Source organism: Scylla paramamosain, chromosome 7 (assembly GCF_035594125.1).
Source record: "Scylla paramamosain isolate STU-SP2022 chromosome 7, ASM3559412v1, whole genome shotgun sequence".
NCBI classification, from domain to species: domain Eukaryota; kingdom Metazoa; phylum Arthropoda; class Malacostraca; order Decapoda; family Portunidae; genus Scylla; species Scylla paramamosain.
The window spans coordinates 33,405,569-33,423,115 of record NC_087157.1 but is presented as its reverse complement, the minus strand read 5'-3'; the positions used below and the strand labels follow the sequence as shown (position 1 = coordinate 33,423,115).

The following is a 17,547-nucleotide window of genomic DNA, read 5'->3' as shown; positions in this document are numbered from 1 at the left end:
TGCGGGAGGTCGAGTCGCGGTGGGGAGGCTGGGGTTGGTTCCCGCGTCCGGCACTCATTGTCACCCTCCTCCCCTCTCTCTCCCTCCCTCCCTTCCTTCCTCTCTCCCTCCCCTACCGCAGAGGCCCCTCTCGCCCTCCACCCGGCCCGTGTTTGCCTACGCCCAGCCCACGTCCGTGTTTGAATGCCTGATCCGTTAGTGAGGGCTGCGGGTGGCGGCGCGCCCTCAACCGGCGAGCGCCCTTTGTCATGCGGGGCGGGCGGGGGCGCAGCAGTGAGGCGCGAAGCTGAAAATTTAGCCGTGATAGTCGAGGTGTATGTAGGCAGGCAGGCGGCAGGTGCAGGCAGGTGCAGGCAGCGCTGAGGGAAGGCAAGGACTGGGACAGGTTTGCACGCCACCCACACCCTCCACGCTGCAGCAGATAGCGGTTGGTCGTTGTAATGAGGAGACGGATGTAAAGCAGGCGTGTGTGAGGTGCCATAACCACCACCGCCGCCACCAGCAGCCGTCTCCGTGATTTTGCATCCCTCAGAGGCAGCATTGCGCATTGGGTGGTGATAGTGATATAAAGACCAAACTTGGTGATAGTGATATGAAGACCAAACTTGGCAAAAAATCATGCCACCAATAAGGTCAAGATAAAAAGATACCCCACGCGTGACGTTTCTAAAATATAAATAAATAAATAAATAAATAAAAAAGCCTCCTCCAAGAACAAACATTCTAGCACGTTACTTCAACAATTTTTAGGTATACCATAGTGAAAATTACTGTGGTTTTTAGTAGTAGTTTTAATTCAACAATGATTCTACATATCAACCAGAGAGAGAGAGAGAGAGAGAGTGAGAGAAAAACACCCTTGAGAACCCGTCTGATCACCTCTATGGCCTTTGAAAACAGCCCTTATGAAAAACCCAGATCGTTCCAAAACCAGTGGCTTGCATACTTCAGCATTGCATCTCCCCTATCCCAGCCTTCCTCCCCTCCCTATCCCATCCCAGCCTCTCCCTTCCCTTCCTCCTCCATGGCGTGGGTCTGGCTGGCTTACATCATCGGGCGGCACTGTTAGGCAAGGCAACTGAAGGGAGCACGCGGGGTGTTGTGGTGGTGTTCTGTATGACGTATCAGTGGTTACGTCATGTTTAATTTTAGTCTCCGCTGCGCCGGCAAGGCACAACATTACACTCACGGTTAGATGGATGGAGAAATTGTGTTGGTGTTACTCAGCCAAGCAACGTGTCGAAATCATGAAACTGAATGCTTGTTTACAGACGGGACGTGCAGATAGGCAGAAAAGCAGATAGATGAAAGGAAAGCTAGATAGATAGGAAGAGAGAATGATCGACTGACTTCACTGATTGACGTATAGATAGCCAGTCAGGTAGATGAATGGGTATATGGACAAGTAAAATGAGATGGATATTGAACTAGTGAGTCAAGACATTCATCCATACACAAGCAATCCACGTTTACTCCACCGTTATTCATATACAGACCGTTATTCAACCAATAGAAAACACACACACACACACACACACACACACACAAACGAAACGATAACGAAAGAACAAAAGAACAATATCGGTCACGCATCTAACACTCAAATTTCCTGCGCGGCTAACTACACGCGCGCTGCCATTATCACAAAGCTATTTTCATTTAATCACCATCTACACTTTGACGCAACACCAGTGAATTAATAGCCAGCCACTTCTAATAATGGCAGGCAGGTGATGGGGATTGCACCAAGGCCAGGATATGAAGAGAGCCGCCCGATTTATCTTGCATAGTCTTCCGTTTCATTGTGGTGGTCGGAAGTCAGGCCACACCCGCCCGGCCGCCACGCCCTCAGTTGACCCTCCCGACCCAGTGCTGAGGAGGAGGGGAAGAAGAAGAGGTTTATTGAATGATACATGGCCAGAGAGAGAGAGAGAGAGAGAGAGTTTATGAAGGAAGTGTGTAATTTTCATGCACTCCTCAGTCCGTTACCAGTAAGACATGCAATAAAAGAGAGGTTGTTGTGGGCAGTAGATGGACACACACACACACACACACACACACACACACACACACACACACACACACACACACACACACACACACACACACACACACACACACACACACACACACACACACACACACACACTATAAAATGCATCATAAAACACGAAAAAAAAAATACTATTTTTCCTCCTTTCCGTTAGCGGCGAAGCAAGTAGGAAGGAAATAAGGAGAAGGAGGAGGAGGAGGAGGAGGAAGTAACCATGACATCAGGAGGGAGGGTAGAGAGCGAGTGTGTGGCGCTTCCCTCCCTCCCTCTCTCCCTCTTTTTCTCTCCTTCCCTCCTTCCTTCCTTCCTTCCTCCCCGGCATGATAATAGAACACCTGGCTGATGACGTAATGGTAACGGACCCTTCCAAGCTTCGTCAGTAGTGTGTTTGATGGCGGGAGTTTGCCTTTTCTCTAATCTCCGCTTGGGTGCATTTCGTCGGGGAAGGGAATGGGCAGGGATGGAGAAGGGGGAGATAGACTGTAATGGTGCTTCAGTTAGAGACTAGACATGAGGAGTGCTGATAAGATTGTCCTGTGAACACACACACACACACACACACACACACACTTTGCAATAGGTTTGTTTTCCAGAGAGAGAGAGAGAGAGAGAGAGAGAGAGAGAGAGAGAGAGAGGTGAGGGAGAGCAGTGTGTTTAGTTGGTTTGGCGAGGTTCGACTCGTGTACACGTTTCGACTTGGTTGTGTGAATCTCTCTCTCTCTCTCTCTCTCTCTCTCTCTCTCTCTCTCTCTCTCTCTCTCTCCACTAATCCCCTCGCCTTTCCTGCGCAGGTTCGCCTGGAGAGTATTGGCGCCGAGGACATCGTGGATGGCAACCCGCGTCTCATCCTCGGCCTCATCTGGACCATCATCCTCCGCTTCCAAATTCAGGAGATTGAAATTGACGTGGTAAGTTGAGAACAATGTGTGGTGGTGATAGAAATTGTTAGTATCGAGTGATGGAAAGTAAAAGGAACTATATATATATATATATATATATATATATATATATATATATATATATATATATATATATATATATTAGCATAAATTAACGTGGCAAGTGGAGAACCATGTATGGTGGTGATGGAAATTGATAATTCTGAGTGACGTAGATTAAAACAAACGATATTTAGAATATTTGAGGATTTGACTCTTTCACATGATCGTATTCATTCATGAATTTGTATTCATGTATTAGCAGAGGGAAAGAAAACACATGTCTATCAATACTCTGTTTAATCAGGCTATTTAGGTGTCATAGAATATATCTCCTTGGATTACTAATTCGTATATTGTTAGTGTCAATATATAGTTTATTTTTATATATCTAGGTGGCATTGAGGGGAGACTAATTTTTCCTTTTTTATTTCCACTTCTTAGGACGAGGAGAATGAAAGCAGCGAGAAGAAATCCGCCAAAGACGCCTTGCTCTTGTGGTGTCAAAGGAAGACTGCAGGATACAGGGGCGTGCAAATTGAAGACTTCTCTCGTAAGTTCAGTCTCTCTCTCTCTCTCTCTCTCTCTCTCTCTCTCTCTCTCTCTCTCTCTCTCTCTCTCTCTCTCTCTCTCTCTCTCTCTCTCTCTCTCTCTCTCTCTCTCTCTCTCTCTCTCTCTCTCTCTCTCTCTCTCTCTCTCTCTCTCGGAAGCACAGCATGTATCTAACTGGAGTATTGACATATTTACACTTCCTCCCTTATAAGTTACATAATTGTCATATTTCTCTCTCCCTCATTATCATCAGCTGTACTTGGAGAGTTTTAAGTCGAAGTCGAATAAGAGAACACAGTGTGATGTTAATTACTGAAGGCTGCTGGACTCGCCTTGTTAAGATCACAGTTGGTGAGCCTGGCCTACTCTCCTCCACCCAGTTCACCCAGTGTCTTGAGGAGCGATCCATGCTCAGACCATGGTTCAGTCACATATTATTGCATGCATTTCAATGGGGACTGTGAGCACCAATGTGAATGCTTCCATTGAAATGCATGTAATATGTGACTGGACCGTGAGCGTACCATGGCCGTCCCTATAGTGTGCATTGGCCCTTAATGTCCCAGCATTGTTAGCAGGACATTGGCAGTCACAAGCCGTGGAAGAACAGATGGGGCCCTGCCTATACCCACCATGTTAGCTAATGATGGGGATCAGCATGCAGGAGGAGTTGCCAGTTTATGATCTTGTCCATTATGGTACTGAGTGAAAGTAGTCTAGTTTTTCTCATTACATTATACACCATTCATGTTGCTGATACCCAGGTTCTGTTGCAGTGATGGATAGATAGAGTGACATTCCAACCACTTCTTTGTTTTCCAGAATATGATAGGTTCCATAGAGAAGGGTAATTACTTGTCATCTGTGTAAGGCATTCACTTATGAGGGGAATGTTGAGAGTGTGGGTGACTGCAGATAAATTCTTCACATTTCACTTCTTCATCTCATGCAGGGTCGTGGAGGGACGGTCTTGGCTTCAATGCACTCATCCACGCCCATCGGCCTGACATCATCGACTACAGCTCCCTCATCCAGAAGAACCACATCGACAACCTCAACAATGCCTTCACTGTGGCAGAGACCCACCTGGGCATTGCCAGTATTCTTGATGCAGAAGGTAGGCTGGCTGGAACAGAGTGGCTTGTGGTTGTGTGGTATTGCTGTTTTGGTGGGCAGTATGGGGAGGGTGGTGAATGGATGTGATGGTTTGAATTACAGTATTATCTTGTGTGTCATTTCTTAATTTTAGTACAAAAGTTGCATTGTACTATTTTGTGTTTTATTTTCATGAATTTTTAAAGTTTACATTGGTTGTAAATGATGTTTGATAAAAGAATGACAAGTTATTTGAACCTATAAGTTAGAAAAGTATGCCAGTTTTCAAAATACACAATATTTATTCATAATTTGAAACTTCATTGACAAAAAACATTTAGGATATCTAGATGAAGAGCTTTTGAGTACAAGCTTCACTGAGCTAATGATGGGCAGTGGCTAGTATTAGAATATTACCATTGATATAATAGATTATCCTACCTTTGGTTTGTGATGTATATTGCTGTGTGGTGCTGTGCCATGACAAACCCTCTGTGACACCCTGCCTTGTCTCCCAGACGTGGATACCAACAAGCCCGACGAGAAGTCCATCATCACCTACGTTGCCTCTTACTACCACACCTTTGCCCGCATGAAGAATGAACTCAAGGGATCCAAGAGAATTGCCAATGTAAGTAACAGCTCACCATTTACTTTGTTTCTTTGTACTGGGTCATCTTTGTACTGGGTGTTGCTACACTTCTCTTCAAATCATGAAGTGTTTTCCCTTGTCTCCTGGGGTGCAGTATGGTGGTCCACAAGACTGTTCCTTTCCATCAGGGACTGACAGGGCTAATGGTGTGAATAGCATGTGTGAGTGTGTAGTGCTTTGTCTAGGCCACCTCTTGCAAAATTACCATTCTGGTACATGGATAAACAGATCATCTCTCCTAACACTAGTCTTTTACTTTTGTTCTTTGGTAGATCATCACTCAGCTGAAGGATGTGGATGACCTCAAACTTAAGTACGAGAAGATCCTCACATCCCTGCTAGAGTGGATCATCCGCAAGATTGTGGAGTTGGACAGCAGGAAGTTCCCAAACTCCCTGGATGGCATTCAGAAACTTCTTCTCCAGTTCAAGAAATACAGGACAGAGGAGAAGCCACCCAAGTAAGGACAAGTTTGATTTGATATTTCAGTTGTGATCACTTGATAGGCATTGTGATTTCCAGCATTGATGTTAGACACTCATCTGGTCTTGCCATTTATAGGAAAGTCTTAAGCATAAGCTGCATTCCTCTTAGTTTACACATGTCTGGCAGTGTCTCCATCACATCTTTTGGTCGTCTGTGTGATGCAAGAATCCACTTCCAGGTATAAGGAGAGGAGTGAGATCGAAGCGTTGTTCTTCTCCATTAACGCAAGTCTCAAGGCGCTCAACCAGCCTGTGTATGTTCCCAAGGATGGCCAATTGATACATGACATAGAGAGGGAATGGAACAAACTGGAGAAGGCCGAGCATCGCCGTGAAGTGGCTCTCAGAGACGAGCTGTTGCGACAGGAGAGACTTGAACAGCTGGCTTACAAGTTTGACAAGAAGGTAAGAAGCAAGGTTTAACATAAAGTCATCAGAGTGTCAGTGTGAAGAGTCTGGCTGAAGATGTGGACTGGAGTGTAATGTTGCCAGGTAGAATAAAGGAAAGAATGAGATACTGAAGGATTTGTTGTGATATTTCTCATTTATATTGTGCAATGGATTCACCGTCCTTTTGTTTTGAGTCATTATGTCGTGTCTGCAGCCAGTGACCTGAAATTTTTAAATAGGTGTTTTTAGAAGAATGTTATCTCAGAGTCCTTCATCTTGGACTGGAGCTTTCTTGCCAGCAGCTTTGTTGTAAATGTACATTAGTTTTAATAGTAAAAATCACAGAATTTCTTAGAAAGATTAATTTCTAACATGTCTAACCTATTTTCTGTAGCACAGTAAAAAAAAATTTAGCAAACTGAATCAGTCATTAAATTACAAAGCTAGAAAACTATTCCATTTACCACAACTTAGTAAAGGCAATGTGGTGAAGAGTGTGATGTGTCTGGTGCCCACAGAGCGTCCTACGCAAGGGTTACCTGGAGGAGATGATCCAGGTGCTGAGTGACCCGCGCTACGGCAGCAACTTGTCCCAGGTGGAGGCGACTGTCAAGAAGCATGAGGCCATCAGCGCTGACATTCTGGCCAGGGTGAGTCACTCTGACTGCTGCCTCCTTGACTCATCAGTGTGGCCATAAAGAATATGTGGGGTACTGAGTCTCCCGATAAGAGTTATTTTGTTATGGTGGTGTAACAGTGGCTTTTACAACCACTCCACAGCAAGAGAGGTTTGAGGACCTGACCAAGATGGCAGACGAGTTGGACATTGAGAATTACCATGGCAAGGAAGCAATCCGCAAGAAGGAGAAGGACATCCTCAAGAAGTGGAGTGACCTGCTGGACCTCCTCAACAAGCACAAGACTTACCTCCACAACTGCTGCATCCTGGTGGCCATCATGAGGGAGGTGGACACCATCACTGCCTCCATCAAGGAGCTGGAGGTGAGGGAGCTGGTGGTGGGTGGTGGGCCATTGTGGCCTCACCAAGGAGTGTCCTCATTGTTGTGTTGGATTATGGTTTCATGTGTTAACCTCGTTTCAAAATACATTGAAACTGATTATTCTCATGATTTTTTTGGGTATATTTCTATATCATAACTTGACTTTTCTTTTAACTTATGAATATTACAGATTATTAGAATTTGGAGCATAGATTGTTGTTGGAAGTCACGAATGAGCCGGTAGTTAATGGTTTCATCTGTGAATGAGTGACACATGACAGTGAGTGAGCACATCTCTTTACTTGGCATGACCAAGTTTAATGTGATGTGACTGATCATCAGGTTAGGTCCTACTTATTACCCAGTACCATCCTTGTCAAGGCAAATGACAATGTGAGATCAGGTCTTGGCTGACAAGAGGAATTGTATGATTCTTTCAAACTAAAAAATTGTGTTACTGAAACATTGCAGGCGAACTTCTGTTCTGACGACGTAGGGCGCCACCTGCTTGCAGTGGAGGACCTGCTGCAGAAACATGCCCTGATGGAATCGCAGGTGCACTCCATGGGGGAGACCATCAAGCGCCTCAACAAGCAAGGTGAGGCATGCATGACTTCCAACCTCAAAGATGCACCACTGCTGCAGAAGAGGCTGCAGGAGCTGAACCAGGGCCAGCGTGCACTCCTGAAGAAGGCAGCTGAGAGGAGACTCAAGCTGGAAGAGGCGAGGGATCTCTTCCAGTTTGAAGTGGACATGGAGGAAGAAGAGGCTTGGGTTATTGAGAAGCAAAGAATTTGCCTGGCAGGAGTGATAGCCAAGGACATTGGGGCAGTCATCTCCCTCCAGCAGAAGCATAAGGTGAGATGGTGCTGCAGGGCTGGGATGAATGTGGGGCTGGGTGGGACACATTTCACAGGAAGGTCAGACTTCTCAGCTGTACAGTGCTTATCAGACCCTCATTGTAAAATTCAAGTTGTCCTCCATTTACATAGTCACCACATATTGCAACACCTATCTTCTCGCATGAATTCTGGTAACTTAAGAAATGTATACAATTGTTCTGCTGAAGGATTGATATCTTTCCACTAACCTGTCCCACACCTGAGATGCCTGCACCTCACACTTCATCTCTCAAAGGCTTTTGTAATGCTGCATCTTGTGTTACAGTTAAGATATTGTTATTGGATGCTGTAAGGCAGTCACATTTTATTAGAAAAACTGATCCTTTAAGCCTCGGCTTTATATGGGCTGCTTTGCTATTCAAAAATATATTTAATCTATGCTTTAACTCATGCAAAGTATAATAAAGTGTTTCAAGTGTTAAGAATCACTGAACAGGACCCTCATTCAAAAGCTATTTTATAAACGACAAAAGCCTTTTAGGATGGTGCAGTGTTATAGTGTAGTGGGAGCGTAGCTAAACGTGTATCACTGGGGCTTGCACTGTACAGTATTTGGTGATACATTGTACTTTCATTGCATCTGTTGGCCACTTCAGCTGCTTCACTCCAGTGGCAGACTTGCATTTCTTGTGCAGCCTGTTTTTATGACCTTATCTTGAGATAGAAAGCACCACACCAGCACATCCGCAACATAGAAACTCTCACAAGGTAACTCACACTCACACACCTAGCAAAGATAATACAGGATCAAAGCAACACTTCCGCAGTATGCTGCTTCTTTAACACATTATGCTGTATTTTCACCTTGTAGAATTTCAGAACTATTCCTGGAGTTGAATCTTGTTTTGCTGCCATGTAATAGTAAATGTAATGTTAATGTTAAGTATTTCTTGTTTCCTTGTGTACATAATTATGTTGTGCAGTTGCTTTGCAAGTGGGGCCAGGTGTATATTACTTTTCCTCACTGCAGCTACTTGTGGTTATGCATTTCTTCATGCTCACTGTCTTAAGATGCCTGTAGTGTTGCTGCCTCAAGGGCAGAGTCACTCATCAATGTGTCTGCCTGTATGCCACTAACACCACCTTCTCCTTAACCCCTCCTCTGGTGTCCTGCACTAACACCTCTCTTACCCTCACCACCAGGACAAGTTTCTTCTCAAGGTAAAGTGGTTGTACAAGTGAATCTTTTCCTCCATTTCCTTCTTTATTTTAATAGACTCCTTGCTGTAGTCCTCCACTTTTTATTTTTTTCCTTTTAAATGTAAAAATTTTTTTTTGAGATATATTTTTCACATAGCCTTTTTCTACATTTAATTATACCAAAGTGATTTTTTAAATGTATTATCTTTTCACAACCTTTTTTTATGCATTTAAATATATCAAAGATGAATTAATATTAATGAAATCTCTTCACAGCCTTTTTTATTCATTTAAATATATCAAAGATGAATTAGTATTATTGAGATAAACTTCTATCAAGATTTGATTAATTCATGACACTTACATGAAACTCAGCAAGCTTATTCCTTGGGTATTAATATCTTTTGTAAACATTCTTAACATTCCACTTTGCATTCAACAATAAGAATAACATGAGGCCCTCCCTCACTCCCTCCACCCCTGCCAGGCACTGGAGGACGAGATGTGTGCCCGGCGCCCCAAGTCAGAGAAGGTGATGAGGTCTGGTGAGGCGCTGATGAAGGCCAGCCACCCAGACTCTAAGGCCATCAGCGAGCGCATTGGGGCACTCAAGGAGAAGTGGCGGCTGCTGGAGCAATATGTCAATGACCGTCGCCGACAGCTGGAAGACGCTGCTGAGGCCTGCTTGGTGAGGCACTGAGTGGTGGTGATGGTGCTGGATTGTCAGTAATAATGTGTGCCTTTTTAAGCAATACAAAGGGAGAATAGTGTTGCTGGAAGTCTAATTTGCACATATTGTAATAGGTGGAGGAAATGAATGAACCGAAAGGTACATAAATTTCCAGTAATGCACTTAGCCAAGCCATCCCATTGTATCCATTGTATCCTCTCTCATCTCACTTCAAGGCACAGAACAAACACAATCAGACATCCCATGAAAGCGTTCAGACAGTTGGCTAAACCTTTGCTTCCTGTTCTTGCAGTTCAATGCCGATGCCAATGAGGCTGAGTCGTGGATCAAGGAGAAGGTGCCGCTGTGCCAATCCACAGATTACGGCGAGGACGAGCCGAGTGGCCTGGCACTGCTGCAGCTGCACGCCCGCCTGGAGGAGGAGATCAAGTCATACGACGGCGACATCAAGGCCATCAACTCTCAAGGCCAGAAGCTCATCAAGTCAGGAATATCAGCCTTGAATGTAGGTTGTATGTCCTTTGATCCTTCACTGTTCATTCTCCCCTTTGTGTGTTGGTGAGATAGACTGAGATAGGGAAAGGAAATTAAGTTCTTGAACCCTGATATAGATTTCTAGACTATCATCCTTAATGGGAAAATATCAACCTGGTATATTAATGCATAGTGTAAATTATTGTCATTATTATAACTATAATGATCTTCACCTCCAGCTGATGGCACAGCAGCAGAGTGTTGGGGAGGAGGAGGAGTACGAATGGGTGGATGAGGTGAAGATGGTCCCTCAGGAGGTGATGGTGGAGGAGGTGGTGGAGAAGGTGGATGAAGTGTTCGTCACGGAGCAGAGGGAGATGCCCACTGTGATCTCACGGTACCCATTCCAGGGGCAGGGCATGAGCATGGTGAAGGGCGAGGTGAGGCTCCTGGTGTCTGGTGTGGCTGTTATGGACTTGTGTATGGCTGGTGGCACCTCACTGAACTCTTTTCTGCCATTCTGTTTCACTTACCTTCTTAGACTTGACTACCTACTACTACTACTTAGAATATGACTACCTTCTGATTTGTCTCTGTTTTCTTAACTGGACTAAGCACAATGCAGGAAAGTGAAATGTAAGGAAGATGACAATCTGCACAATTCCATATCTTATTCCACTGCCTTGTGGTGTGTTTGGAAGACTTGAATATCCTATGACACTTTTATTTCTCTACTGAACTTTCCCACTGTACTAGTCTCCACCCACCCAGTTGAAATAAGACAGTATAATCTGACTTAGTCTCTCATACCCTTGTTAACTGACCTGCGTCCTCTCACTTGGCAGACGATGTTCCTGCTGAGCAAGACCAACAATGACTGGTGGAATGTGCGCAAGGCCAACGGGGAAGAAGGCTTCGTCCCGGCTAACTACGTGCGGGAGAGTGAGCCAAGGAAGATCAATGTGCGGGTGAAGAAGGAGGTGAAGGTGCCGGAGAAGCGGATGGTGCCAAGGACGAGGATGGTGAAGAAGACAGATAGAGTCAAGAAGCGGAAGCCTAAAGCACCACGTAAGGGGATGGCATGATGTTGGTTCTTTTTTGTCATATTTCTTTCTCTTAATTTTCATAGGAATTTTTTTTTTTTACTTGGTGGTAGGGAAGGTTCCTGAAAGTACTGGTGTTCCTTGTGGCTCAGTTGGTGATGAGTTGTGTGCATTGAGTGTCTTGTCAGGGATTCACCTCTCTCCTGGTTATCATTGAGACAAATCTCAAAATCCACTTTACATTTTTTCATTGTTTTGCTCTAAGCTCACCTATTAAAAGTTATGAGTTTTTATCATAAAGGGAAACAAGTTATGATATTGAGTGAACAGTAGGCATTAACACTGTTCTGATGACCTGCACTCCTGTTCTCCTCAGCACGTAGGCGAGGGTTTGATGAGCCAGAGACAGTTGAGAAGCGTCTGCAGGCCATCAACTCCTCGTATGGCCACCTGTGTGACCTGGCGGGCAAGCGACACCTGTACCTGGAGGAGTCCATCAAGCTGTTCTCCTTCATGCGGGAGTGCCAAGGCTTCGAGACGTGGATGAGGGAGAAAGAGAAGCTGCTCAAGGTGGACGACAAGGGAGACAATGTGGAGGCTGCCAAGAAGAAGTTTGAACAGTTCCTCACTGATCTGTCTGCTGCTAGCAAGAGAATTGACATCATTGACAAGATGGTGAAGGACTTTGAGAACACTGGACACAGCCAGCTGGAGAAGATCAAGAAGCGACAAAAACAGATCCATGACCAGTGGGCGCACCTCAACCGCCTCAAGCAGCAGAAGGAGCTGAGCCTGAAAGGAGCATCTAGTGTGGAGCTCTTCCACCGCACCTGTGATGAGACGAGGGACTGGATGCTGGAGAAGATGGAGAAGCTGGACACAGACGAGTTAGGCCGCGACCTCAAGACAGTACAGTCACTCCAGCGCAAGCATGACCAGCTGGAGAGGGAGCTTGCCCCTGTGGAGGAGAAGGTGGGTCTGGGAGTAACACCTTGACTGGTGATTCTTTTCCCTTTACTGTAAGCTCTCATTGAATGTCCCCTGATGTAACAGATCTAATAGGGGAGCAAATAATAGTTCATTACATTAATTAATAACAGTTTAAAATGATGATCAAAAGAGTGTAATTAAGAAACTACAGAATAGTCCTTTGTCTCACATATCATATCTAGTTACATTCAATTTAGCATATTCCTTGTCATTAATGAGATCCTTAAATTGAAGGTTGATGCAGCTTCAAAATGTTCAGGTTCATTCAACATCACAGTGTAGTCATGACCTCCTGACTGACTGTTTAATGGTGGCAGGTGCGTCGTGTGAACCTCTTGGCTGACTCAGTGAAGGCATCATACCCACGAGAGCGACATGCTGTGGAGACACGGCAGGAGGAGGTGCAGCAGTACTGGGGACAGCTGAAGGGCAAGGCAGTGGAGAGAAGGAACAGACTGGAGGAAGCTGTTGGTCAGCAGATCTTCCTCAACTCTGCTAAGGTTAGTAGCACTCCCCAGGAGAACATTGGTGTGGGGGAATGATGTCTTTCTTGTTCATTTTCAAACTCATGGTTGATCAGACTGCCTGTGTCATTCTTTTATTTCACAAGTCTGATGCACACTCCACAAGGATACTTGTATTGATAGCAGAGGAGTAGGAATGCCTGACACAAGTTTCTTTCACCTTCAGAGTTTGCTGAATTGGGTTGGGGACGTCAAGAATGAGTTGAATTCCAACGAGCCAGCTCGGGATGTCACCACAGCAGAGATCTTACTCAAGAGTCACCAGGACCTTGGTGATGACATCAGAGCCCACCAGGATGAGTTCAGTGAGCTGAGCCAACTTGGAGAAAAATTGTTGAAGAGGAATCCTGACTTTGCTGAAGTGAAGGAAAAGGTCAAAATTTTCTCTTATTGCTATGATATCACTGTATTGCCCAACATGATTATTGATTGCACATGAATTAGTTTTACTGCAGATGAAATTAATTCATATGAGAAATAAGAATATTGCATTTGGTACAGAACAGTAGATGTAAGAAGGTTCTCAGCACTGGTGTGCATTATAAAGGCAGGCCAGTGATGCAAAGAGTAGCAAGATGCAAGATGCAAGAGTAGCGAATTTGTAAAGGTTTGATTCTAGCCTCTCTGATGGAAAAGCTAGTCATATATAAAGGAATAGTGAGGCAGTGTTGTTATTGGTGTGACAGATGGCACAGCTTGGGGAGGAGCAGCGCGCCATCCACCGTGGCTGGCAGGAGAAGGGTGACTGGCTAAGACAGTGCATGGACCTCCAGCTCTTTAACAGGGAGGCCGACCAGATTGATGCTGCGACAAGCTCACATGAAACCTTCCTGGACTACAAGGACCTTGGCGTGAGTAAAGTGAACCAGGTGTTCCGTGACTGTTGTTAATATTAAGTTTTGCATCACTGTTCATTATAACATGTCTACTTATTATGAGTTGTGTTATGGTCTCACCAGTATGTCTCTCCAGGTGATAGTATTCAGTTTTCCTAGGTTTACCATCATGTGAGAGAGTGAATGAGTTAGTGTCAGCCATCCCTTTATTATTTATTATGTAAGTTTCAGAGTTGATTGAAAGACGCATGTGATTTAAGAAAGAGATTGTTTCTCAAATAGAGTAGTAGATGAATGGAATGGACTCAGTAATCAGATTGTCATTAGGGAGCTTTGAAAGATCTGACAAATTTATGGTAGGTAGAAATAGGTAGGCATGTTTCATACAGGGACTGCCACGTATAGGCCTGATGGTTTTTTGCAGCTTCCTTTATGTTCATGTTCTTTTACATGTTCTCTATGGTGATGCAGAGCACGCTGGATGACGTGGAGGCACTCATGAAGCGACACGATGACTTCGAGAACACACTGATGGCTCAGGATGAACGGCTGCGTGCCTTCAGTGAGATGGCAGACAAGCTGATCACCGCCGAGCACTACGAGGCGACATACATCAATGAGCGCAGGAACCAGGTGATGGGACAGCGAGGATATATTTAACACTTTTGATATTTTACTAGGTGGCTTACACATGCATATAATGAGGGTATTCAATATAATACACATTTACAAGCCAGGACCCTTTGAGGAGGGTTAGGAACATCAGTACAGTCTGTGAAAGGAGGGCAATATGAGATTTTTAAAAAGTAGAATTTTTTTTTTTTTTTTTTATTCTTCCATGGATGTGGATGCCAAATTGAGAGAGTATTAATAGTTTTTACAAGGGAGACAAGGTGCATTTCAGTGGTGATTGAGGAATATGGGGAGTGTTGAGAGTGTGAATACAGTATGAAAAGAGGAGAGTTTGAGATTTTAAAAGCTAGGACTAGGGCTTTTATTATTCCTTCATGGTTGTGAATGCCAATCAGGTAGAGAATTGACACTTCAGTGATGGGATAATTTGAGGTTTGAAAAGGATAGGATTAGGTTTATTTGTTCTGTGGTTGTGGATGCCAAAAAAGGGAGAATTAATCCAGTTTTTGTAGTGGACCTAAGATACACTTCATTAACGGGTGATGGAAGTTCTATTTTTCATCATAAGGCTCTAGATGTTATGTTGGTTGTCACACAGTCATATGAAATTTATGTACTCTCATAAGACAGGGGAAGTATGAGCTCCCATGAGTAATGCCACAATGCCTTCAGGTGCGAGACAGACGAGCCTCAGTAAAGGCCCGGGCACAGGCCAGACGGGAGCAGCTGAACGGCTCAGTGGCCTACCAGCAGTTCAAGGCTGATGCCGACGACTTTGACAAGTGGATGGGTGACAAGAAGAAGATGGCGGATGACGAGTCATACCGAGACCTCAGCAATCTGGAGAGGAAGATCCAGAAGCATGAGGCGTTTGAGAGGGAGCTGCACGCCAATGAGGGTCAGCTGCGTCGCCTTAACAAGACCGGCCAGGACTTGATTGGCATGAAGCACTACCAGTCCCGCGACATCCAGAAGACCCTGGACGACCTGAACAAAAAGTGGAAGGACCTCTGCTCCAAGACAGAGGACAAGGGCACCAAGCTGCGGCAGGCCAACAACCAGCACACCTACAACAAGGACCTTGAGGAGACAGAGAAGAACCTGGAGGCCTTGGAGTCTGCTCTCAATAACAAGGACGTGGGCTCTGATCTCCACTCCTGCAAGGACCTCATGAAGAAACAGAACAACCTGGAGAATGACATGAACACAATGGAACGGAAGATTAGTGACCTGTGCAACACTGGCGACCAGATGGTAGCTGAGGGACACTTTGATGCCGATAACATCGAGGCTTCCTGTGTTGGCGCCAAGAAGAGATTCAATAACCTGAAGGTGCTCCTTTATTTCTTTATTTCCACTTCTTGACTTTTTATTTTATTAATCTAATGTGGAAGGCATCCTTATTTTAGTTATAATGTTTCTGTAAAGCAAGAAGCCCCTAACACCAAGTTCAGAGGTGTAAGTAGTGTAACACAATATTTTGATTGCCCTGTGAAGAACCTTGTACATATTTTTGACATAAAATTGTGTTCCATTTCCTCATATAATCTGTCATAAAGTTTTGCGTAAACAGTTGTAATGGCTTGATAAATGAGATTGCACAGAGTACTTTTATGATATTGCATTTTTCTTGCTAATTTTTTTTTCTTCGATATGGCAGACTCAAAATAATGATGATGACAATGATATTGTTTTGCAGGACCCAGCAGCACGCCGAAGAGCAGCCCTTGAGGAGTCTCTGCGGTGGCATGAGTTTAACTTTGAGGTTGATGCCGAGATGCAGTGGATCAAGGAGCACATGGCCCTGGCAACCTCCACAGTGAGTGAAGTGTGGTGTAGTGAGGGGGGGGTGACAGGGGAGAAAAGCAACTAGGAACTGAAAGTTAAAATTTCAGTTTCTTAATTGAAAGAGTGATAAATTGTCATCATTCCAGACAGAAGATCAGCATTGTAAACTTGTATGATGTTATGGTAGGAAACTGGATGTATGGAATATTAGACAGTGTTTTAGTTTCCTAATTTCTTCGTGTTTCCATTTCATAATGTTTGTGTTTTCTTTGCAGGTATTGGGACAAAACTTGCATGAAGCTCAGACTCTGAACAAGAAGCACATCAAGCTTAAGGCAGAGATTCAGGGTCACCAGCCACAGATTGACAAGTGCCTGGCCAAGGGGAAGAAGCTGTGTGACGAGCACCACCCTGAGAAGGGTCTGGTAAGTCCCAAGGTGGTGCTGGGAGATCTGGTGCATTTCCTCAGCAGGTAGCTCATGGTACAAGCTTGATGGAATTAGGTTATGTCAGGAGCTGGAAGTGTTCCTAGAATCACTCCTGATTCCCTACTTGTTTACTCAGGTGTCAGGTGTGCAGTGGCAAAGGAGCCACTCAGTGCACTGGACACCTCACCAATCATCCTTCTCGTATGCTAAACGCCACCGGTTTGCCAAGTCCCCACAACGCTACCCATACACTCTGTACACTCCACCACCACCTGATCAAGTAAACTTTTTTACCTTCACATTAAAATATAAAACAACAAAATGCACAAACAATACATGTCACGGTGTAGGAGTTTGTGCAGCACAGGAGGTCACACTTACATACTAAACACTTTCCCTCTCAGGCCTTCAACTCTCTGTCTCGCCGCACCGAGCATGCACACTGTACCTGTCAGCCTCAGCGACCCGAGCAGGTAAACTGACATGGACACATGAATCACACCTCACACAGCCCCTCAACACATTTTCCTCTAGTTTTACAGGTCTTTGATCATCTTTAGTAATAACACTTCCACTTTGTATTTTTTGTCTTTTTCAGATTGTGCAGAGGTGTGAGGAGCTTCAGGAGGCATGGAATGACTTGCTGGCTGAAGCCAATGAAAGGAGCAGGAAGCTGGAGCTGAACCTGAAGGCACAGCAGTACTTCTTTGAGGTGACAGAGGTGGAGGCTTGGATGAATGAGAAGAGGAACATTCTGCAGACCAAAGATTATGGGAAGGATGAGGATGTTGCTAGAAAACTCCTTGCAAAGCACAAGGCAAGTTTCAGAGAAAATGACTTTACTGTGACTTTCATTGTCTTAAGATTGTACTTGAGAATGCCATGATGAAATGTTTGATAATCATTTTTATCCCTTAGTTTCATCATATCAT

The 17,547-nt window shown here is 44.6% G+C and overlaps 1 protein-coding gene across 36 annotated transcripts in view; it reads left to right on the top strand.

Moving 5' to 3' along the window:
• Nucleotides 1-17,547, top strand: part of LOC135102403 (spectrin beta chain, non-erythrocytic 2-like) — a 161,424-nt gene that overhangs the window by 111,421 nt on the left and 32,456 nt on the right. For 34 of the 36 annotated variants that reach the window (XM_064007613.1, XM_064007635.1, XM_064007633.1 and 31 more), the window contains 23 exons: nucleotides 2,845-2,961; nucleotides 3,436-3,544; nucleotides 4,496-4,660; nucleotides 5,157-5,269; nucleotides 5,563-5,750; nucleotides 5,955-6,180; nucleotides 6,684-6,815; nucleotides 6,946-7,167; nucleotides 7,638-8,024; nucleotides 9,212-9,229; nucleotides 9,696-9,896; nucleotides 10,192-10,404; nucleotides 10,613-10,813; nucleotides 11,219-11,441; nucleotides 11,793-12,388; nucleotides 12,724-12,906; nucleotides 13,097-13,303; nucleotides 13,617-13,781; nucleotides 14,238-14,399; nucleotides 15,072-15,731; nucleotides 16,099-16,218; nucleotides 16,463-16,612; nucleotides 17,214-17,432. In XM_064007613.1, coding sequence (XP_063863683.1) covers nucleotides 2,845-2,961; nucleotides 3,436-3,544; nucleotides 4,496-4,660; nucleotides 5,157-5,269; nucleotides 5,563-5,750; nucleotides 5,955-6,180; nucleotides 6,684-6,815; nucleotides 6,946-7,167; nucleotides 7,638-8,024; nucleotides 9,212-9,229; nucleotides 9,696-9,896; nucleotides 10,192-10,404; nucleotides 10,613-10,813; nucleotides 11,219-11,441; nucleotides 11,793-12,388; nucleotides 12,724-12,906; nucleotides 13,097-13,303; nucleotides 13,617-13,781; nucleotides 14,238-14,399; nucleotides 15,072-15,731; nucleotides 16,099-16,218; nucleotides 16,463-16,612; nucleotides 17,214-17,432 — 4,977 coding nt within the window. The remainder of the gene's footprint in view (nucleotides 1-2,844; nucleotides 2,962-3,435; nucleotides 3,545-4,495; nucleotides 4,661-5,156; nucleotides 5,270-5,562; nucleotides 5,751-5,954; nucleotides 6,181-6,683; nucleotides 6,816-6,945; nucleotides 7,168-7,637; nucleotides 8,025-9,211; nucleotides 9,230-9,695; nucleotides 9,897-10,191; nucleotides 10,405-10,612; nucleotides 10,814-11,218; nucleotides 11,442-11,792; nucleotides 12,389-12,723; nucleotides 12,907-13,096; nucleotides 13,304-13,616; nucleotides 13,782-14,237; nucleotides 14,400-15,071; nucleotides 15,732-16,098; nucleotides 16,219-16,462; nucleotides 16,613-17,213; nucleotides 17,433-17,547) is intronic. The other 2 variants (XM_064007647.1, XM_064007609.1) reach the window with 1 other exon arrangement.